Raw genomic sequence first — 24,968 nt, 5'->3', positions numbered from 1 at the left:
AATCACCAAGGTCAAGTAACTTCAAACTTTTGAGTTCAGACATTAAAATCACGTTACCTCTAAGATTCTTGTGAGCAAGAGTAAGCTTCTCAGCCATTGAATGATGAGGGTTAGATGAGTATGAGGGAATCGATGAAGACAAGAAGTAACGATAACAAGGAAGGAGAAAACGATGAGGATGAAGGATGAGGAAAACGATGAGGATAAAGGATTGATACCCAATTTGGGAATTAGGGTTTATGTGATTTATTCCAAATTATATTTCCTCTTTCTTTTAATTTTTGTTTTGTTTTAATATTAAAAATTCCTATTTTAATGACATGTAAATGATATTTTCCAGATTGGCAACGCCACATAGGCCTTCATTTGCCATCTGTGCTTTTTTAGAGGATAAAACAGGGCATAACAAAAAATGTAGCAAAAATGATAATTGAAAGACAATTTTGTTCTATTTTAAAAGGGCATAACCATTTTTATGAATAGGTCAAAACACGAGGATCAAAAATATAATTAAGCCATTATTAAATTGAATGTACTTCTTCCCAAGCCAATGTCTCCAAAATTTACGTCCAGATTGACAAAATTATAAGGACATTTTTGTTTTGATAACGTATCATGGATTATCTTCTAACCGTTGAGCACCATTGTTCTAACATTGTTCAACCAAATTCAATCTGATTCAAGCAAGCCTCTTTTAATTGTTAATTTTTTTTTTTTTAAATTGTGAAAAGATGAGAAAACAAATTATTTATGCTATGAAAATAATCAAGAACAAGATATTATATAACATGAAGAACGGAGATAAGGAACAAAGTGATGAGAAAACAAGAGACTATTTAGTTATGCTCTTCAAGATTAAATTAGTTGAGAAAACAGTTTTACAAATTTTTGGTTGGGAGTCCACAACAGTATATCATAAAATATCTAAATTGTATGCAAGATCATATGATAAGTGTGTATTGTGTACCAGTTATCACATTATTGATTAAGATCATTAATTATCATTTTTTAGTTTTTATTTAATTATTTTTTTAAAAGATAAATGAGTCGATAAAAGTTTATGATCTAATTTATAATATAAACTAAGAAAAAGGTTATCTAGTGTTCATGGAACATTAGAAGACTAAAATAGTATAAATTTTTTTAAACTTGAATGCCCAACTCTTAAAATTGTAAATAATACTTTTTTCAAACAAAATTTTCTATTTTTGTTTTACTTAACTAATTTGTAAGCTAAATACTACCTCCATTCGTAATAATAGAATCCTTTAAAAAAATAATGAAAATTAAAATAATAATATTTATATTAAATATATTTATAATTACTATTGTTAAACTTTTATTGACTAGTTTATCTTAAATAAAAAAGATATAAAGGAGAAAAAAGAATTGTTTTTCCTGAACACTTCAAGACTAATTAATGAGGGCACTGAAATAAAAATGAGTTTCAGTTGGAGAGCCAGCCACGCTGCTATGCCAAGCCAGTTGAAATAGCAGACTGCCTCTTTCGGCCGTGTTGTTCACTGCTTTTGCCACGCAGCTACAAACCATTTAATGCATCCATCAATTTACACAACACAGTCACAAGCAACCGTTTTGACTTTTCATCCTTATTTCATGTTAGCTTATGTACTTCACATTTCGGACGTCAAATTTATAAAACTTGAACACAACTTATACTCTTACTTACTTGTCCTGTTTGACCAGACTTTTTTTCGGTCTAAAAATTATTTTAAAATAAAGTTAAAATAAAGCTCTTTAAGAAAAAGGCTAAAACTGTTTGGTTTCTTTATTTTTTTTTAGTTCTAAAGTTATTTTTGAGTTAAAAGCTGTTTGGCAAAATATTGTACAAAACTTTGAATTTATTATTTTTTGGTGGTGTCTGGGGTTCGAACCCGGGACTTTGCATATATTTATGCATTTTCTATAAATAAAAAAAACTTTGAATTCATTATGAATTAACATAATAAATAAAAAAATATCTAAAATATTTTTTGAAGGGAAAAAATGTTCAAAAAATAAAAGATATATTTTTACCAATACTATATTTACTCAATGACGTTTATTTTGTGTAACATGAATACAAATTTGTACAATATCTTTTCCAATTATACTCTAACAAATTTTGTTATAACAAATTTTGTTATAAGAATACCATATTTTTAGTGTTGGTCAAAAAGATAAGAATTTATATTATATAATATTATATTTGTTACATTGTTGTGTCATTGAAAAAGATATGTTTAGTTTTTTTAATAAGAAAAAGATATGCATAGTTTGTTACAATACAAATGTGTAAATTATATATAAGTATAATTTTTTTAGGCAACTATACTTGTACTTTTAATTAAAATCAAAATTTTATAAAAATAATTATACGCATTACACAACACTAACAAAAATTATACGCATTAGCATAACAAAAAAAAACAGAAAGAGGAACATAACGTATTACTCTAAACGCTAACGTGTGTGTATTTCCGTGGTTGAAGAAAGAGAATAAATATATTCGGTGTCATTCATTGACAGCGTGAATACAAATATTTGCGAGGTTGTGATGATCAAAAGATATTGAAATTAATATATAAGTGATAAAAAGATAATAAAATTCCTTAAAAAAATAGATAATAAACTTAAATGGAACCTCATTAAGAAATTAAATGGACTGGTTAAAAAAATAAAATAAAATAAAATGGAAGAAAAAATAAAACAAAAGGTTGCCGGCGGGAGTTGAAGAGAGGTGCTTGTGAAATAAATTGGGGAGAAATAGTTTTTTGAAGTAGCATTCAACAACTTTTAGTTAAAGCTCATTCCATTCAATTTTATGCATTCTAAAAAAAGTACTATTTTTCGAAGGTACTTTATTGATATTGTGTTTGGCATAGCTTCTCCTTAAAAACGTATGTTTGGTTCCACTTTTAAAGTGACCATAATTGATTATGAAAGTGTAGAATTGCTTTTTGTTCCTGTCAACTAGAATTAATTCTACCTTCAGAATTGATTCTACTTGAAGTTAGGATTTGTAACTTTTAATTATAGAATTGATTTTCACACATATTTATAGTTAAAACCACTTCTACATGAATGTAACTTTTAATTTGCTAACAAGACTCGAAATTATTGTTTTGGATATGTAGATGAAACATCAAACATTATTTAAAATTCACATATACAAATAAATAGGAGATCATACAAATGCGAAAGTGAGGTTGAAATATATCTATAGTCTAATAATATCAACAATATTGGTTGAATTAGGTCTTACAAACCACTTAAAAATGAGAGGGTGAATAGCATCAAATTTGTCAACCTCGAAAATACAAATCATACATAATTAAAATTTACTTAACGTATTATTTGATTTGATAGTATTAGTCTAGTTCATAATATATTTTATTAGGACATTTATTTAGCTATTTGGTTATTTAAGCAGAAGCAAGTAGTTCAGTGAACTTCACACACTCTCCACTTCACTATAGAGAAAGCAATGTCTCCAAACAAAGCTTTCCTCTTTTTAGCTCTTTTGTCCTTTTCTCCACAACTCTTCTTCATTGTTTCTTCTGCAGCAGAAGATAATGGCCTTGTTATGAATTACTACAAAGAAGCATGTCCTCAAGCTGAAGAAATCATCAAAGAACAAGTCAAACTTCTCTACAAACGCCACAAAAACACTGCTTTCTCTTGGCTCAGAAACATTTTCCATGACTGTGCTGTTCAGGTAACTATAACTTTCTTTATGTCATGCTATTTATGTACACTGTTTTTTTTTTTTTTTTTTTTTTTTTTTTTAATGGTTTTGTTTCCTCTCTTGGTTGTGTTATAGAGTTGTGATGCTTCTTTGTTGCTAACATCCACAAGAAGAAGCTTGTCTGAGCAAGAACACGACAGAAGCTTTGGTTTGAGGAATTTTAGGTACATTGATACCATCAAAGAAGCTGTTGAAAGAGAGTGTCCTGGAGTTGTTTCCTGTTCTGATATTCTTGTTCTTTCTGCAAGAGAAGGCATTGTTTCGGTATAATTTCCTGTCCTTTCTCTTTTTGTTTTTGTTTCTGACTTTGTTTATCTTCATCTGGTTCTGGTGCATACTTTTTTAAGTAAAAACATGTTTTTTTAAGGACAAGGTTTTGCAGTTACTAATTATGTGCATATATCAAATTGGGTTATACATTGTATTTGTACATAAAACTAATACACAAAGCTGTTATATAATTTTGCATATTATTAAATTGAAGAGAGTAGTTGGAGGCTTAGATCTAGTCCAGATTTGTTTTGACTTTTGTTTAAGGACTGAACTTATTTTTTAAATAAATTCTAGTAATAGTTTAATTTATCCATTATTTGTTGAGCAAATGAGAAGTTAAAATTGATGCAGCTAGGAGGTCCATATATTCCTCTGAAAACAGGAAGAAGGGATGGTAGAAAGAGTAGAGTTGATCTGTTGGAGGCATACCTTCCTGACCACAATGAGTCCATTTCTGCTGTTCTTGACAAATTTGGTGCCATGGGAATTGACACTCCTGGAGTTGTTGCTTTGCTTGGTATAATACCATACTAAACATCTTCTCCATAATTAATTAACTCATAAACATTATGCTATGTTCTCATTTTATTAAAATGGAAATCTTTCATTTTTACATCATATCTAATAAAAATAATGTAATGTCCTCAATCCTCATGGGTATGACTCATCAGATAGATAAAGCCAAATTGTGGGGTCCTCAATCCTCATGACTCATCAGATTTTAATAGATAAAGCCAAATTGTAGTTTAGATCCGTTGCACGTTGCAACATGCTGAATAACCCTTGGATTTGAATCCACGCATTCAGATCCAATGGTCATTTAATTTAAGGACTTTATTATTGTTAGAATTTGCGTTGAACTTAACTCATTTCTTACAAAATTGACTTGTGGAGCATGGACTATCCATATCGTAATATATGGAGTATCATTCAATTATTTTGTTGAACAGGAGCACACAGTGTTGGTAGAACCCATTGTACAAAGTTGGTGCACCGTTTGTACCCCGAAGTTGATCCAGCTTTGAACCCAGAACACATTCCACACATGCTTAAAAAGTGCCCTGATTCAATCCCTGACCCTAAGGCAGTGCAGTACGTGAGAAACGACCGTGGCACGCCGATGATTCTAGATAACAACTACTACAGAAATATCTTGGACAACAAGGGTCTTTTGATTGTGGATCATCAATTAGCACATGACAAGAGGACTAAGCCTTATGTGAAGAAAATGGCCAAGAGCCAAGAATATTTCTTCAAGGAGTTTTCTAGAGCTATTACATTGCTTTCTGAAAACAATCCTCTTACTGGCACAAAGGGTGAGATCAGAAAGCAATGCAGTGTTTCCAACAAGCAGCACCATGAAGAGCCTTGAATGAATTTCATTTCATGGTGGAGGAAATTAAATGTTGTGTAAGATATTATTATGCAGAAATAAAAGTGTTGGTTGGTTTAAGGAGACTGGAACACAATGCTAGGGTTGAGCCTTGGCAGGTTGTGGTGCTCATGGGGATTGGAGAACTTAGATGCTTTTAATTTTTAATCTTCTTTGAGATGTAACTTTGTCTTTTTTCTTTATTTAATTTTAGTATGCTAGCTCAGTGTTGGGCATGTTGATTATGTAATATGGTATTTCATGTGATGTGGTGTGGTCCATGACAATGTTTATGATATTCGTGCTCATCAAAGCTTTGTTCTTTTATATACACTAATAGTAGTAATAGTAATACACACCATGTGCCAACTATAATTTTGTGCAAAGTGTAAACACTAACATAATAATTATAGCTAGCACTGAGGATAAAGACTTTATGAATTATTAAATTGCTCAAAGAATAAATTTCAAATTCTTTCTTTTATTGAATTATGTGAATACCATGTTTATGATGAAGACTAAAGACTAAAATATGGAAAATATATTTATAACAAAAGAAGATGGAAAAGGAAGAAGGGATATTTTTTTACCAAAAATTTCATATAATTAACAATTTCTAATGATACACTATACTACATGCATGATTTTAAATTCAAATTTAAATTCATTTGATTGAAAGATGTTTAGCAGGTTAAGCAAACATTTGCGGACTAAAATAATTGGGGGTATAATATAAGAAAAAACAATAACAATAATTGGTGGTAGATAAGAAGTACTGATCCAGAAAATGCTAAGAAGTGAACAAAGGGATCCACTGAACAAGTGGTCCATTAAACAAGAGTATATGTCTCTTTTTCCTATTTATTATTTTTTATGTATCTTTTTCATTGTATAATTCATAATCTACTTTATTTCATCATCGTATTTTATACGGTGATTCTCTTTGTTCGAACGGTTGTAAAGTGATGTCAAAGTCGTTTAAGGATTTATTGTTCGATTGCCTTTTATTTGAACAAATAAATATCGAGTTTTTCTACTTGCACCCTAGTTAATCATGGTTGCACCCCAAAATGATAAGATTACTCTTTCATAAAATTTGATTTTCAAAAAGCCTATTCCTTCTTTTTTGGTTACACCCCAAAACCCTTCTTCCAAAACCATAATTCTCCAATCGATCGATTGTGTTCTGCGAAGATTTTCAATACCATACTTTCTCACGTCCATTCATGATTTCAAAGAAAATTCGAAGCAAATCAGGTTAGCAAGTGTTGTTCTTCAATCGATTGTGTTTTTCTTGTTACGGGTTCTCTTTTCTGATTTTGTGTTTTCCTTGTTCTGCGATTTTGTAAATTCAGTTTAAGTAGGTTCATGTAAACTCAGTTTAAGCAGGTTCATGTAAACTCAGTTTAAGTAGGTTCATGTTAACTCAATTTAAGTAGGTTCATGTAAACTCAGTTTAAGTAGGTTAATGTAAACTAAGTTTACATTAACCTACTTAAACTGAATTTAAGTTAACCTTGCCAATGTAAATTAAAACCGTAATCGTACAGTGCATCATTGCAGTTGAAGGAAAAAAATTGAAACTAGCAAATAGAAGAAGAAATTCACTTACTTATATCCAATTGAGTATGGATGAAAAATATTTTGATTCACTCTTTAATTTTCATGGAGATTGATATTGAACATCAAATTGTTTGATCGATCGTTTTGTGGGGTGAAAGAGGGTGAAACTCACTGACAATGAATAAAATTAGGATTTTAAGAAAATTTATATAAAAGGGCAATTTTAATATTATAAAAAAAATTTAAGAAAATTTGGATGTAACCAAAAAAACATGGGGTGTAAATAGAAAAACTCATAAATATCTTGATTATGGTTTTCTTGTGGCTTATCTAATGAGCCAGATACTCTTGCTCATCAAATTGATGGTTGGTGTTTGTGTGATCGATCAAATTTTTACATGAAAACTTGTACAATTATCTGACCAACAACAATTTAGTCCATTTGAAAAAGGAGGAACAAATTGAGTTTTACAAATCATGAAGTTCTTGACTTTGCTTGTGAAGCGTTGGATTAAATCCAATGTGAAAAGATTTAATTTTGATTATGTTCATCCAATTCGAGTGTTGCATTGCATTGTAGTTATTTTAGCCTCTTTTGTATGATTTGATTTTGACTTGTTTATTTATGTTGCTATTTGTGATATATAATGTCTCCCCGTGTAAAATTGAAAAAAATGTGTTGCTGCTAAGATAGTAAATACCTTATTAAAAATAAAATTTGACAAATTTATTAACATGTCAATCAACTTAACTTTTGATAACAATTATGTTTTTTTTTTTTTTTTCTTTCGTACCATTTTAATTCATATGAATTTTAAAACTTCAAATTTATAATTTTATATCTTTGTGAATTCTCGGTCGTCAAATCTATGTCTTTCACACATGTTAATATATCAATAGTAAATTTAAAATTTAAAAATTCATATGCAAATGAAACAAAATTACACAAATAAATAAATGATCAAATCATTATTAAAAATTAAATTAAAAGATCAAATATGTAATTTAACCTGCATATTAATATTTTTTATATTAAAAATTCTAAACATTATATTTATTATAAATAATTCACCTTCAACGTACATAAATGTCAACAAAATTGACAAAAATGAATGCCCTCAACCCCACCCCATCGGAATCCCCACTCTTGTGGGTCAAGAAATAAATTATCTTGTTCCTTTGAGTTTGAGAGATGAAAGAATCTGAGGACACGTGGAACTTTGAAATGGATAAGGTGTAGTCCTACCATTTTTGTCCAAAATGAAATGAAATCACCTTCGTTCCCTTTAGCTGGGCCTACTAGAAATATAATGTATTAATTTGGAGATAAATCAGACTGTGCACCTGCCTGCTATCTAAACTGAATCAAAGAAAAATAATAAAAACATTAAATATATATATATATATATATGTACTCTTTAACATCCCCTAAAAAAATCTCTTCATATCATAGATAAAAATCGAACCCAACTTCTCTATTTGTATTTGTCAATTTTTAGTATCTATTGTCGTTTTATTTGTCTATGTTGCACAATTTATATGTAAATTATTATTGGTCGTGTTATGAATGAAAAAAATTAATTATGATTTTAATAGTGTACTTTTATAATGATTAAACATTACATAAGGTAAAAAATAAGTATAGATTGCGTTGTTAAAAATACATAAATTGTTGGATTAATAAAAGAAAAATAAGTCTTGTGTTTATAACTCGTAAATCATACGCACGCTCTTGTCGGAGTAATCACGTTATCATCTAGTTCCACCACTTATTTTGATATATCTTCTTGTCTTGATACTCTTATTATTAATAAAATGCTATAAATATTTTTTTAAAGCGCTCAACATAAGCAATAAACAATTAATATGTAGACAAAGAGAAAATTAGTAAATGAATAACTAGTAAATTATAAATAGTTTGATCAACATAAATAATTTAATTAAATCTTGACCAATTTTTTTTTTAATTAAATGAGTAGTATTTTTCAAGGGCCTTCCAAAAATTATAAGTAAACCAACCTACCTCTGCTGACTTTTTTTAGTTGAAATTTCTCTTCCTAGTTTTTACATTTGCCACTTTATTTTCTTCGATTTACAGTTGAATATTTCCATCACTATCACAAAAATCTTCCCATTTTTTTCTAATCACATAAAAAAGAGTATGAGAAGCAAGCTTGAATATATAAAATATGTTGCAGAAACGTGTTCATAGAAGCAAAAGAGAGTGTATCAAGGTTTTGGAAGACTAATCGAAATTCACATAACTTGGTAGGAGAAACTTACAACAGAAAGGGACGGGTGATTAAAACTTTTTTTACTCTAGTCTATTTTGTCCACATAAAAACTTTTTTTTACTCCTTAAAAAAAAACTTGTTTTATACTCTCGTCTATATATTTTGTCCACATAAAAATTAAGCCAGACATCCATTTTATGATTTATTTTCTTTTAGAATCTAAAAATGATTGTTTCAACATGACCACCAAATACATTAGATTTTTGTAGGGTGATTGTAATAATAAGGCCATACATATTTGGAATCACATATAACTTGCAGAAGAAGGAAAGGATTGGTATCCAAATGTAGAAGGATATTATCCAGGGAAAAATGCAGTTTGTAGAAAAGTACTTGCTGCTGCTGGCATTGGATAAGAACATTGTATTAGAACCATGTTATTGTGATTGTTTCTGCTATGCTGCTAGTTTTCCTTATTTCGATCCGTCACTGGTTGAATTTACAATTTTCGACTTATTTATCTTTAGTGTAAGAGCTACTGTGCGTTAGTAATATTTATGCCAGCACCATATTGGATAAGAACATCATATTATGGTAGCACTTGACTCTTTTGGTACAAAACACTAGGAAAATAAATGCACAAAGAAATGCATAACAATTCCTCAATCAATCTATTTTTAGTACCACACGCACAAAAACAACCTTGCTGTGAAAATTGGGATTGCAAAGAACATCAAAGTAAAATCACTAATCCATGAAGTGTCTTGCATATTAATATTAATATGAAAGAAGAAATGAATGGACATATCTCTCGTTAATTTGGAATCAAAGGAGCATTACTGCATGCTCCTGCATATTGAATTGCAATTGCATGCTAATGATTTATTGTCACAATAATTGATCCTAAATAGAAAACACGCATTAGCATCTGTACGTGCTTTTTTTTCTCTCACTTTCATTGTAATAAAAAATATTCAATTTCAGTAATAAATATATTTTTATTTGCATTCACAAAAAAGATTGTATTTCTAATTATATTTTTCAGCAGCATTTGACACTCCAAAAAAGTCTATATATTGTACTTTTTTCTCAACTTTTTACTTTACAAGTATACATTACAAACCAATATCACACAATATGAAGGGTTTATATGTTATCTTTGTTTTCGCTTCTTTTAGCCTAAGCTTATGTGTTGGAATTGAGGTTATTAACCAAGGAGCTAGTGGGGATGTTGAGGTTCTTAACTATAATGTTCTTGACTATGCTGCCAAAGTTGATGGCGAAACTGATGATTCGGATGTATGTAATTTTTACTATTGTCATATTTTTCTTCATGGGATTATACCGTAACTGTCTACTTTTTTCGGCTGTTACTCAAACTTCAATTTTTTTTCCTTGAATACCCTCAATGTGGATCGGGGTTATATTGCGACAATAATCCGAGGAGGCTGGGGTTAGACAGTGATGTTTCTTCAATTTAAGTTTTGTATTTATGTTTATTTTTAATTTATCATTCAATTTCGGAATGGATTAGGGACAATAATCTGAGGCTGGGTTTAAACAATGATGTTTCTTCAATTTAAGTTTTGTAGAATTGTTTATTTCTAATTTATGATTCAATTTCGGAATGGATTATAGAACTTTTCTGTTGAAGATTGTATATCTATCTCTATTTATCTTTCTTTGTTTTATGTTTTTTGAAACTAATTAATAGTAATATATAGGTGAATTTTATGCTTTTTGAACCTAATTAATAATAATAGGTGAATTTTATGAGGGTGCATTTTGTATCCCTTTAGGTGATTCAGGAATTTTTCTGATGCCATTTGTTATATGTTGTCTTTTGCTATGATGGTTAAAATCCAATTCATGCATATCTTCAAAATCATGTCTTACGCCAAGTGATGCAAAAACTATAATTTTCCTTTTAGTGTGAGACTGAGAAACTTTTTTTCGTCAAGGGATTCAGATTCAATTATCTTTTTAACTTCTTTTGGACAGAAAGTTGCCATCTGTGGCTTTCTATTCTGTTATACGCGTACAGATCCTAAATGCTGAAGCCTGTTTAATTTCATTCCCTTGTCACATTTTGACTTCAACCTTGTTGGATTGTGGAGCAAGTAACATGTAACTTGTCTTTTGATTTTCTTGTATTTCTTGATTTTCTTCAGCCTTGAGTTCTTTAAAAAGATAATGTTACGAGTTTCGGTGTTTCTTTCCCTTATCTGAGCTTCGTGCATTGATATTTTTTCCATGAGCTCCGCATTTTTCAGCCTTTCCCTTTCCAACTCCAATGAAATCTCAGCAACAGCATTGGTATTATTTCCATTCAAAATGTTATTAAAATTCTTCCAATGCCAAACTTTTCTAGAGCAGACACAAATGCACTTTCAAGGCAGAACTACAAATGTCAACAAAAAGAATGCAATACTTGGATTGCTTAAAAACTAATATATCGGTAGCAAAAGAATAAGGTTAAGGTATTTTCCTATTTATATACCTAATGCATTGTTATATACCAGGAAGGGTAAATCATCATCTGTTATGGTATGCCTTCTTTGTATTATATTTTAGTCTAATCCAAATACATCTTGTCCTTAGGTTAGTGTTTCTAATAAAATTTGCCTTTTCAGAAACAAAACAAAAAACGTAATATTGAATATATTCAAAGATTATAAGTACGGATCTACATGGAGACCATATCCATGTTAGACACCCAAAATAAATAAATAAAACTATATGATCATTGCCTTTTCTTTGGATTAACCTTGATTATAAGTATATGATCATTGCATTGCATTTCATGTTAGACACCTCAAAATAAAAAACTATATGATCATTGCATTTCACCTAAAAATAGGGGACCAGAATTGCGAAATCAGATATAAGGGTATCAAAATAGCAGCACCAAAATAGGGTGATTTATCATGTTTTACAAAATGACAAAAAAAAAAAAATCAATTATCAATAGAGGTTGGTCTTTCATATTTCCTACCTGATGATAGCAATGAAAGAAACAAGCATCAATGTTGGAATTGTCTTTAGTTCAAAATTTTCTGTTACATAGACACTACTGCAAATCATAAACCATCTATTGTTGTACATTGTTCCTCCTATTTAAGCAAATTTATTTGTGGACCTATGGTCCCTTCCCTGCTTATGCAGCTCAGTACAGCCACCTGAATTACTATCAGTTGTAATAATAAGGCCGTGTTTGGAATGACATGTAACTTTCAGTAGAAGGAAAGGATTGGTATCCAAATGCAGAAGGATAGTATCTAGGGAAATATGCAGTTGGTGGAGGTGGTGGCCAATACATCACTGGTAGAAAAGTACTTGCTGCTGCTGGCTGCGGTGGCAGCATTTGATATGAACTGTGATTACCAGATACATTAGTACTATAAAGGGTATGAGTTGGATTTGGCATATGGGAATAAGTATTTTGGGAAATTTTAGATTGAATAGAATAAAATGATGGTGTCATTGTATATGTCGGAGCAGAAGAATAGCCAGTTAAACCAAATTGAGTAGTTGATGCAGAACTCATTGGTGTTGGCTGTTGAGGTGCGTTTTTTCTCCCTCTGGATTTAGCAGGAAGGGTTTTATTAGTTGAACTCTGGAGTTCATGAATGCCCTGCTTAAAAAGGATCAAGTAGAAGCTTAATAAAATATGGCTGGTGTGACACAAAAAGAAGTGCTATTTAGGCCGTTTTTGGATAAACAACTTAATTAAACACTTCGAGCATAAATGCTAATATGGGATTTGTGATCTTACATTGTTACATGCAATTGGATGTTGAATGAATAAATCCTCCCCTTCAGCATCTTCATCTGTCCTGCCGGATGAAAAAAGGTTGCCTTTTAGAGTAGTTTCTATAAATTGAAATACAGTTTTGTATGATGGCGACATATCTGTTTATACTTTATGACAATATTCTGATCTACAATAAAAGTTTTCAGTCTTTTTCACATGTTTCCTATGATGACAAGTTGACAATGAAAAATCAGAAGAATGCTCTTCGAAGATTCATGCCAGTTACATAACAGGACAACTATATCTTGCTGTTTCGTTTATGCTACCATAATAGTTTACAATGTGTATGATTTGATAAACCTGTAATATTTCTGAAGCAAATCTAAATTCTGGTATTTGGTTTCTCTTTGAATCCTGCCATAAACAAAAGTGTAATGCCCAACGCCTTGAAGAAAAAACTTCCACTGCGAACATGAACCAACATCGCCATTTGACACATAAGTGGACCAAAAGACTTCAATTTGTTTCTTCCCATCACCTGCCTCACATATCTGTATTATTACTCAAAATCCATAAATCAATCAGTATTAGACTACTCATAAAAGTATTTTTCAATTGCAATATTAATAAGATTCAATACTCAATACCGATTATATTGAAGGAATGAAGTTAGAAATTTGTACTCATTATATCATTCAAAAACTTACTCATTTTGAGGAAGATTTCTTGTCCTTCCACCATATTTAATGCACAAGAATAAGCATGATGGACAATTAGCATCATATGGACGCATCACTCTTTCCTCTTCAAGTATCTGGACAGGACATAGTTGCGGGTTTTGTTGGTTTGGATAAAATATTTTCCTCCGAACGCCAGGGTTCATGTATAAAACATGCTCCTACATAGATAAACAAAAAATAATCATTGCATTTATAGTTGAATAGAACTATTTGAGCCTAAAATTTGCATGTCAAGCCTAAAAACAAGTTATCTGAACTATTTTCTTACACCGGGATTCTTTGGAGACACATATGGTTCTCCTTTCTTCAAAATTCTAAAATGGTTGAATTTCAATTCATACATATCTTCACACCCATGTCTTATGCCAAGTGATGCAAAAACTATAATTTTCCTTATAGTGTGAGACTGAGCGTTTTTTTGTTTCAGGGCTTCAGATTCAATTATCCTTTTAACTTCTTTTGGACAGAAAGCCGCCTTCTGTGACTTTCTATTCTCCGATACGCGTACAGATCCTAAAGAAGGAACCTCGAGTGCTGCTGCATATGCTTCAGCCTCTTTACTTTTATTCCCTTGTTGCGTTTTGACTTCAACCTTCTTTGAATGTGGAGCAAGTAACATGTCACTTGTCTTTTGATATTCTTGTACTTCTTGTCTCATGTTACCTGTTGGATTTGGTTTATTCACATGAACAGAAAAAGTTTCCGTACATGTTACATCTAATTCATCATCAATATGATCAGCAAGGTAACCTTTTTGCGAGCTAACAGTTTCAACTATGTCATTAATTTCCTCTTGTATCTGATTGTTATCCAATTCATCAAAATAATTACCATTGCATGCTGTCACCACTTTTTGTTTCATTGAAATCTGCAACAGAGTCACAGTCGTTAAGTTTTTCAAAATGCAAATTTTGGCTTTCATCCATTCTCATCCAATTTATCAATGGCTTTTCTGAATTAATCTCTTTAGGAACAATGGCTTCAGTATTGTCAGGCTTGTACTCACTTTTGAAAATATTCATATTCTCTATTTCATCATCCACCATTTCATTCTTTTTCCTTTTGAAATTCTTGAAGCTTCTTGCAACAGCATGCTGATTATTTTCCTGATATGACGGTTAAGTTTTTTACTTTTAATGAGAGAAAAAAACAGATGAAAACTACAACAATCAGGGAACATAAATTAAATAGGAATAATGATAATATAGTTGATGAGTGTCCTTCAATCTTGGTCATTAGATATATGTGATTACTACGATTACATGAATCTCAAAGGTTCACTTTCTGCATAAAACTGTGTCATTCTTTCACTCTAGATGTCAGCTTTTATTGAATATAAACAAGTCAACACTTATTTAAGCAAAGTACAAATAAAAAAGATAATGTTACTTGAGTTTCGGTGTTTCTTTCCCTTACCTGAGCTTCGAGCATAGATATTTTTTCCATGAGCTCCGCATTCTTCTTCCTTTCCCTTTCCAACTCGGCTGAAATCTGAGAAACATCGTTGACATTATCTCCATTCACTTCTTGTTCTATATCACAAAATGTAGAGGCATTGACCAAGGTAGCACAGGATTGATGTTCTACCATTGAGGACTAAGCAATTAATTTTATCTGAAAATCTCTGGTTTTGGACTGGAAATTAAGTCAAATGGAAGATACCCTTTAACTCTACACAATGTTAACAACTTCAAATACTTAAATTGCTTAAGAACTAATATAATGGTAGCAAAAGAATAAGGTTAAGGTATTTTACCAAAACATTTATATATTCCTAACACTTAACTGTTCATTTTTTTGGCTTGAGTAAAGAAAAATCTTAATGCAGAGAGGCAAATGAGAGTGATCTCAATGAAAGGCAAAGAAAAGTCTTGGTTTTGGATTTTGATTAATATCATTGTTTCAGTTTTTGTGAATGAAAAATAGAAAGAAAACATGCATTAACATATGCACGTGCGCTTCTCTCTCATATTCATTGTATTCCGGGCCATATACTTTTTCCATTAACTTGAGAATTTAGATAAGTGAAATTTTCAAGAGGTTGCATTTTCATGTGTATGAAATTTTATTACAACCATGAGATTAATGAAGTTTTTCCATGCTTGCTGTCAATGACAACTCACCAACATGTTTTATTAACAGTTGCATTGTCTTGTTATGAAAGCCTGAGTGAGGTTGTTACCTTAATTAACAGCAATATCATAGGAGCATCCGAGGCACAACTCACATATACTATTCTATATTTAACTGTATGTTGTCCCCTTAATTACCTACCATTTCAATTGAAAGGCGCGTCAGTTCGGATCCGAGCTTGTGTTGCAGATGTCCAGTTTGGGTAGGCCTTGGTCTAGTCCGGAACAAATAATATATGAAACTTAGAAAAGCAAAGGTTACGTTTTCAAGTTTAAACAGGCACTTCTGTTGTTTTCGTTAATTACAAAAAAAGATGGCCAATCCTTGCAAAAGTTTCTTATACTTTCTGTTCATGTTAGTAAAATCAACAGGGCACCAAGTCAATGCAGGTCATCCCCAGTTGAAAGAAAACAAACATATTGGTTGCTGAATAATCAAATCGCATAATTAAGGTTTGATTAGTATTTAAAGTTTAGACTGTGTTCAAACACTACTTCAATTGAATTGCCAAAAAGCAACAGAAACAGAATATTATTACCTAAGAAAAGTTATTTTAGTATTCTTGAGAGAAACATATTTGGTGGAATGGAAGAGCTCTGATATCTGCTATAAAAAAAAAAAAATTAGGCTTATTCAATCACCCGGTCCCTTAACTTAATTGATTGTCTCAATTTGATCTCCTAACTATAATTTGTACCAATTTGGTCCCCTATGCTTTGCTTTGTTACTTGTTTTAGTCTTTTTTGCTAGTTTCTCTCAAAAAAAACGTTAACAGAAAGGACTAAAACTAGTAACGGAGCAAAATATAGGGGGACCAAATTAATACAAATTATAGTTAGGGGACCAAATTAAGACAATCAATTAAGTTAAGGAACCGGATGATCGAATAAGCCAAAAATTTAATAAGCATTTTGTCTTGATGAAAGAGTATACAGATATTATCTATAAAAAAGAGAAGGGTGTGCACACGTGCATATATATAATATATGCATTGGGCTGCATAATACACAGTATAAAAGAAACAATCTCACATGGATCAAGAACTTAAATTCTCTTAATATAATCATGATTTAAATATGTTTTTGGTCCCTATAAATATATCAACTTTTCGTTTTAGTCTCTCTAAAATTTTCCTTCGATTTTTAGTCCCTATAAAATTTTCAATCTTCACTTTTGGTCCCTCTTTTAAAGTAAACTCATATGTAGAATTCATATTATTTAATAAAATTTTCTAGAAAAATTCAAATATTATAAGAATCACTCCAAAAAAAATTCAGAATTTTTTAACAAAACATGAATTTAATATGAATTTTTATATTTTTTGCGGTTAAAAATTCATATTTAATTTGTGTTTTGTTTAAAAATTCTAATTTTTTAAAGGAAATTTTTTTACAATATTTTACACATTTCTGCATAATTTCATTAAAAAATACAAAAATTAAATTAAAAATAGGGACCAAAATAGTGATTGAAAATTTTATAGGGACTAAATGTTGAAGGAAAATTTTAGAGGGACTAAAACGAAAAGTTGACATATTTATAAGGACCAAAAACATATTTAACCCTATAATCATTGTCAGGGGAATACAAAGCTCAAACCTTGGATACCATCTTATCAACATTAAACTAACCTCATTAGCATCAGGCATTTCACTTTTTACAACAACTGGAGCTCCCTTATTAATTCTTAGAAAGTATAACCAGTTTAATTACTTTGAATATCTACAAAGTGATAACATGTAAGTCTTAACATGTAAATAAATTATGAAAATATAAAAAGGATTAATATCCTTTGATTAGGTCCCCTCTATGATGTGCAAAAGAAGCAATAATTATTTGAGCAAGATTTTGATGTCATGCATGGAATTTCCTGATGATGTAGAATCATATATAATCTCAGCCATACGTCTTGTTTCCAAATAAGGTGAAACGTACAAAGAAAGGCTCTTGTTAATAGGAAGAGGAGGAAAAGAAAAGGGAAAACTACTATTCTAGCACAAGCACAATAGATTATCAATACATTATGTGGACTATATATTTGAGTTTTTACTTCCTCATACAGGTTAAGGAAATCGAATTCCGCCCGTGATTATTCTTTCCTCTACCATAAATAAGAGCATAACTCTACGACAGCATTTTAACATAAAAATTCAGGCTCAAGACACTTGGAAAATGTGACAGCCTGAAGTTAAATCTATAAAGAAATGCATAACAATACTTCAATCAATCTATTTTTAGTACCACACACACGAAAACAACCTTGCTACGAAAATTGGATTGCAAAGAACTTCAAAGTATTCACCAATCCATGAAGAAGTGTCTTGCGTATTCTGGGAGATAACAGTACTTGCCAACAATGATAAGTCTCTCGATCAATTGGCGTTCACAATGAATCACATGAACATGTGAAATCAACTCCATTCAGTGGATTTAAAATAATGGTCCCTGGTGTGGCATTCCACTTCTCATCATTGCACAGAATTCCTCATAATTTATTCTCCCATCCTGTTTGTTTAAGAATCATTAGCGATAACGTTGATAATCTGTAATGGAGTTTTCTTGATTAATTTAGGAGTAACTTACATTATCTGTATCCACCTCAGAAATGATTTCCTTTATTGTTGCTTCATCACCCATTCCATGCTTTGTCATGGCAGTCTCCAATTCTTCTCTAGTAATATGCCTGTGCATGAATTTACAGAAACAAATGCTCAATCTCAGCCATAAATCTTATAATTTTAACAAGTTAAGCTGCTATTTAACTTTCCAGAATTTATTGAGTAATTCACTCTTTAGGCTCAATCTCAGCCATAAATCTTATAATTTTAACAAGTTAAGCTGCTATTTAACTTTCCAGAATTTATTGAGTAATTCACTCTTTAAATATTCCCAAGTGCCCGAGGTTAGGAATTCATAAAGTGAAGTTTTTAATAAGGTGGATATATAAAGCAAACTAATCCAATTTAGTACAGAAATGTTATTGATATCATATACTCCCCATAGTGAAGGGGTAAGGAAAAAATAAACAAGGCCAGAGTGTGCCAGTATCAATGTGCATGCCATAGATAAGGCCATCGAGCCAAAATGTCCTGTCAAGTTTGTGCAAATGTGATGGTAATGTCCAACAGTGACTTGGAGATTAAAAATAACATGAAAATGAAATTCTGATAGAGTTTATCATCAACCTTCATTGACAAACTCAACTACAATAATGGCAGGTGAACAAACAGCGAAAATCTAAAAAGATGTATGATTCTAAAGAAAAAGTCATTATGTAGTTGTTCAAACACAAAATGGTTTGAATTTTTTTTTTTTTTTTGAAATATGGGTAACAAGATAGATCTTGCAATACTCACCCACTATTGTCCTTATCAAAATACTGGAATGCTTTGTAAAGATGTTCATCCCGCTCAAGTCTGTGCCTATGCATTGTAGCCGATATGAATTCAAGATAGTCAATCGACCCATTTCCATCAACATCAGCCTGAGAAACGTTATACACAGGAACATAGTTTGTGTTAAGTTTAGGATTTGAGTCATGCATTCAACTAGATATGCTTTGGTATAGATTTGTAACTACTTACAGCTTCCATAAGTTGTTTCACTTCAGCCTCAGACAGTCTTGATCCAATTCGAGCCAAGCCTGTCTTCAGTTCTTCATAGGTGATCGTGCCACTGCTATCAGTGTCCATGTTTGCAAACATTGCCTTGAGACCTTTAATCTCTTCTTCTGATAAATTTTCAGCCATAACCTAGAGAAATTTCCACCAAGTTAATGAAGAAAAATATCCAGAAAAGATATGCCAGAATATGAAACTCAATAGAATGTTCAGGGTACTCGTGCATATGATGAAAAGCAAAACACTTTACGACCATCTAAGCTTCCAAAATAACAGCAGTTTCCATAAAGTTTAGGGTTCAATATGCCAGTTTTTCTGTTTTATGTCGACACAGTAGACTAGTCTGAATGTGTTAACCTTCAGTGCATGATTTTACCAAAAAAAACTTTACAAGAAACCAACACAAATGAATTTATTGGCATTTATACAGCTTAATAGTGGCATTTGATCCATGTAGCTAAACCCACCTAGTGAGATGGTGACTTGAGTGGAAAGCAGATGAGGCATATACAAGACAAAACAAACAAAAGCAATTTCATAATACCATTTCTACAGACATATTCTAGAATGAGTAAACAAATGCGCAACAACCAAAAGAGAAATGTGCAATCTTCAACATTAGCAAGGACCGTCAAAAGAGGACACAGAACATAGTTGCTTCTGACTCAAGTTTGTTGTCATACCTTCAATGCAAGTTTCTTGAACTTATTCATTGCCCTGAATTGTTTCATTCTAGATAGAACTGCACTATCAATCGGTTTATCAGAGGCCTCTCCACCTTCTCTCATCCACGGGTGTTCTTGCCAAACAAATCATTAATCATAGTCAGGCCATGTGTGATATTAAGTTAGACAACAAAGTGAAAATGCAAATCAATGATGAGGACTTATTGAGTGAATGACAATCTGATAGTATGTATTACAATACTTGGGATAGCAGAGGCAGATAAAGAATAAAGAATCTTGCAACATTTGAAATAAAAACTCAAAGGAGGGCAATTTACATGCTAAACTGATACTGGAAAAATTAATAGATTAAATAAATAAAAATGGTGCTTTAATTTTACTAAAAGAACTACTACGATTGAAGTTATTTGATGATTGAGCCATAATAGAAACAATAGTCTAGTACCAAGGACTTCTGTAGAAGTGATTCTCTTCTTTGGATCTGGTGTCAGCATCTTCCTGACTAGATCTTTAGCACTGTCTGATATTGATGGCCATGGTTCACTAACAAAGTCGAGTTCACCTTCCAATATAGCATTAAATATTCCCTTTTCAGTTTCTGCAAAGAAAATTAACCCCACCATAAAAGTGTTAATTTTTCAAAGAGAAACTCAAGCAAAAACTATAAATATATCACATTTAAAATTACAAGTTGATCTTACCAGCCCAAAAAGGTGGTACACCACTAAGCAGAATATACAATATGATCCCTGCACTCCAAATGTCTATTTCCTTTCCATAATTACGACGAAGTACCTCAGGAGCAACATAGTAAGCACTGCCTACCATATCACGGTAAACTTTTCCTGAAATAAATTACAGTAAACACTGTGAATTATCGACCATGAAAGCAAAGGCCATACCATGAAGCAACATGTAATTCCTTTGAAACTACCACAATAGTCAAACACAATCAGAATATAAGATAGCGCTATAATGAGAATTGTTTTGACAATACAATAAGCTTCAATTTGACCTACTGGAAATGAAATAGAAACCAACTAATCTGATTTACTATTTGCTCAAAACCAAACAAAATACAACCTTTGTTAGGAGTCATATCATATCTTTTGGATGGACAAATCAGATATCTACATCAAAAATTAATTTTACAACAACAAGTTATAAGTATGGAATTGTTTGTTCCATATCATTGCAAGCAAGTATGGATATAAAAAAAAAACTAGCAACTTGTTATCCGCAGAGTGTGGTAACATTTGAAGCTGTGAAACCTATATCCACTCGTGTTAAACATCAAGTTAGACTTAAGGATAGAATTCTGAAAACTTGGCCAAGCCTAACAATGTGGCAATGAGTTATAACTCAAACTTAATGTCACCATCCTAAGGGTTCAGGTTCACCATCAGATAGCAATCAAACAAGCAAAATATAATAAGCAAAATTAGAAAGTTTTGAGAGCAATCAAATATCACATAATTCAAAGATTAAAAATTAGCAGGGATAGTAAACAAGAATGTAAAAGCTGCAGCACCTTCTTCAATAAAGACGGAAAGTCCAAAATCAGTAGCTTTGAGTGCTGCCCCATCATCCTTACTAGAAAGCAAGAAATTCTCAGGCTTCAAATCGCGATGCAAAACACCCATAAAATGACAAATGTGCACAACTTTAACAACATCCCTACAAATAGAAGCAGCAGCTCTCTCTGAATAATGACCTTGAGCAATAATCCTATCAAACAACTCACCACCAGCACAAAGTTCCATCACAAGATGCACAGAGAATCTATCCTCAAAAGCACCTTTAAACTCAACAATATTCGGTTGACCTGATAAATGTTGCAGAATCTGAATCTCTCTTTTAATATCTTCTCTATCAGCTTTTGACACAAGCTTTCTCTTTAATATAGATTTACACGCGTAATTTAAACCGGTGGAATTCTCAGTACAAAAATAAGTAATCCCAAATTGGCCTCGACCTAATTCTTTACCTAAAGTGTAAAACTTCTTTATATCTTCATAGGGTTTACCTAAGATGGTTGTGTCAACCTTCTGCTGCACTGGTTTCTGGGTAGTGATGGCAGAGGGTTTTGGATTTGATGATGGTGTTGAAGACTGTTGAACCTGAGGTGGAACATTGATGTAACGAAAATTACTATCTACACCGGCGGGACGGGAGGGGGGTGCAGTGGGACGGGCAGGTGATGATCTCTGACGGGCAGTAAACTCATCTTTGGCATGTTTCTTCTCCTTGCTGCCGTGACAACCCATTATTGTGATTTGGATTGAAAGATGATTGAAATTAGAACGCGGCTAAGAAAAGACAGAGAAGCTGAAAAAAAAAAGAGGGTGATGGAAATTAAATTATTTTCTTTGTTTGGTTTGGTTGATTACAGATCATTGTGTTTATTGATATTATTAATGTGTAATAATATATAAATCTTTAAATCACATAATTGGTATTTATTTTTTAAAAGAGAAAAATAATGAATTCATTTATGGAAGTTTTTTCACAAAGAATCCGATTTTTTTTTTTGTTTACCATGTAATCATTATTGGATTCCTTAAAATAAAATGTAATCATTATTGGAGATACGTTCTACATATAAAGTAGAATATCTCTAAAATATATATATATAAAAAGTAGAATATCTTCTTCACCTATTTCTACATACAAGATATTAAATTCAGAAAACACTTGGGTGCTTTTGTCTTTGGTGTTTTTGGATGCATTTAATTTATCTTAGATGAGAGAGAAGGTTTGATCAATGATTAAGATAAATTATTAGATGAATGAGAATAAATAGTTTAGAAAGATATAGGAACAAAGCACCAATGACACGAAAGACAAAGACATCCAAGTGCTATCCATTAAATCGGTGGTCACTTACTCAAATTCCTTATTAGTTGAATTGATATATAGTTGACTAAAAGAAGATTATTTACGAGGTGTGTTTGATCTGTTCAAAATTATGGGAATAAATTCGATTGTATTGGTTTTGTTGTAAAAATAATACATAAACTAGAGGTAAGAGACATGATAAAAACTAAAAAAATTGTCCCTAAATCACTCATTAAACCACAATAACTTTTTGTTTTGGATACAAGTTGTCTAAAATACTAAAATAGTTTTTTTTTTGTCTACTAAACATTATACAAGACAATTCATTTAACATATCTAACGCATTCAATGTTTTACTTAAGTAAACTAGTTTTTTCTTTAAATAGATAAAATGACAATAGTTATATTCGAAATTTACACACATAGACATAAAGCTGATGAGATAGGATTTGAACTCCAAGAGCTTGTAAATTGATCTAGAGCTTGTAACCAATATATCTATCAGTTTTGATATTTTCACTAGTTTTTCTTTTTAAGGAATATTTTTGCTAATTGATTTAGAGCTTGTAAATAAAAGTAATTTATAAATATCTTAAAAAAAGTTAAAAATATGTCCTTTAAAAGAAAAAAAGTTATAAATATGGGTAAGAAGTGTAGTAATATTTTGATGTAGTTTCATGGCACATGGTTCAAACTTCAAATCTTACTTTGAAATATAATAAAAAATAATTTAGGTATCTACTATATAAGAGAAGGTATGCTTCCTCAAAAAAAAAAAAAAAGTATGCTTGAATTTAATTTATCCTAGTTTAATCTGAACTCAATAATTTCATTGGTATATATCTTCACTCAAGCAATTCATATTGTTACAATAGATGTAAGAATTATTTGGGAGAAGACTCAAATCAGTCTATCATAATTTTCTTGCATATTAGTAGTCTCCAAGGTTTTACAATTTTAGAGTTTATCTCAACTCATTTTGTCTAGGTAAACTAGATTAATTAAAATTAAAATTAAATAAAATTTATTATTTACATGACATATATAAACTAATATAAAATTGTAAATAGTCCAATAATATAAAATATGACTAAATTATAAAGGTTTTCAACCACAACTGACAACAAACCCAACCACCGCAACCCTAACCGGTGTCACAATCACCGGCATCGGAATCGAAATAGTTTTCCTTCCACCACCGTAATCCTAACTGGTATGTGCTCATCTTTTCATGGTTTGATAACTCAAAGAAGAAAGAAAAGAAACGTTTCATTTCAGGAAGTCAGGCAACGTGTTACATAAAGGAAACTATTCCTTCTTTGGGATTGAAGAAAAGGAATTAAGCTTTGAGATAAAATGGGTAAAAAAATGGCCCAATTTTTCTTAAATTTTTTTAGACGTAAACTTGGTCGAGTTTACACGAGTTTATTGAGTTTGATCGAGTTAACTCGAGTCAAACTCGTCAAACATTCTGATTTTACCATAAATCAAGTTTACCTCCAAGTTAATACGATTTTGGTACGTAAAAACGTAAACTCAGTAAACTCGACGAGTTAGCACTCGATTTGTGGAACATTGGTTAAAAAAAAATTCAAATTAGTGCCTGAAATTTTCATATTGAAACAAATTAGTTTTTCTAAAATGATAAGTTTCAGACTAAATTTATCAAAGACTAGTTTAAGTTTATTTTTTTGTTAGGGATTAAATTAATCTGCGAGAAAATTATGAGGGATTGAATTGGGTCTTCACTTAAGAATTAATAAAACTTTCACTTCATCACGTCTTTCCCCAAAAGATGTCCACTTAATGAAGAAAAATAAAAGAGAATAACATAAATTTAGATCAAATATCATAAATTGTGTCAATGGTTGTTTATGGTTGGTGTTAATAGCACTGGGAAGCACCGGTGGTCAGTAAACTCTGCATGTAGGTTGGGCCTATGGGGTGCGGGACTTGTTTTGTGTGAACAATTTCGATTTCATAAAATTTGTCTTCATACCCCCATTT

The 24,968-nt window shown here is 31.2% G+C and overlaps 2 protein-coding genes and 1 pseudogene across 3 annotated transcripts; 1 reads left to right on the top strand and 2 right to left on the bottom strand.

Annotated features, from left to right (window-relative positions):
* The first annotated feature begins 3,245 nt into the window (after positions 1 to 3,245).
* LOC11435789 (peroxidase 42) lies at positions 3,246 to 5,724 on the top strand. 2 transcript variants are annotated; one of them, XR_005645731.1, is made up of 5 exons: positions 3,246 to 3,718; positions 3,824 to 4,012; positions 4,373 to 4,538; positions 4,972 to 5,464; positions 5,513 to 5,706. XR_005645731.1 is itself a non-coding variant. In XM_003610383.3 (4 exons), the coding sequence occupies exons 1-4, from the start codon at positions 3,488 to 3,490 to the stop codon at positions 5,391 to 5,393; spliced, it is 1,008 nt and encodes a 335-aa protein (XP_003610431.1). In that variant the 5' UTR covers positions 3,246 to 3,487; the 3' UTR covers positions 5,394 to 5,724. The 2 variants fall into 2 exon arrangements, 1 of the variants encoding a protein (XP_003610431.1); XM_003610383.3 differs by having other exon boundaries at positions 4,972 to 5,724.
* Positions 5,725 to 12,151: 6,427 nt separating this feature from the next.
* LOC11440100 (uncharacterized) lies at positions 12,152 to 16,945 on the bottom strand. Its single transcript, XM_024781846.2, has 6 exons — positions 15,101 to 16,945; positions 13,953 to 14,790; positions 13,652 to 13,842; positions 13,305 to 13,495; positions 12,966 to 13,026; positions 12,152 to 12,824 (listed from the first exon to the last, which is right to left on the bottom strand). Exons 2-4 carry the CDS (start codon positions 14,604 to 14,606, stop codon positions 13,327 to 13,329), a joined length of 1,014 nt encoding a protein of 337 aa, XP_024637614.1. The 5' UTR covers positions 14,607 to 14,790; positions 15,101 to 16,945; the 3' UTR covers positions 12,152 to 12,824; positions 12,966 to 13,026; positions 13,305 to 13,326.
* Positions 16,946 to 17,749: 804 nt separating this feature from the next.
* On the bottom strand, positions 17,750 to 22,491 carry LOC11444181 (calcium-dependent protein kinase 2-like; annotated as a pseudogene).
* Positions 22,492 to 24,968: the final 2,477 nt, after the last annotated feature.

The sequence above is a fragment of the Medicago truncatula genome, chromosome 4, assembly GCF_003473485.1.
Source record: "Medicago truncatula cultivar Jemalong A17 chromosome 4, MtrunA17r5.0-ANR, whole genome shotgun sequence".
Lineage (NCBI taxonomy): Eukaryota > Viridiplantae > Streptophyta > Magnoliopsida > Fabales > Fabaceae > Medicago > Medicago truncatula.
Note: the sequence above shows the minus strand (reverse complement) of the source record. Positions and strands in the feature narration are given on the sequence as shown.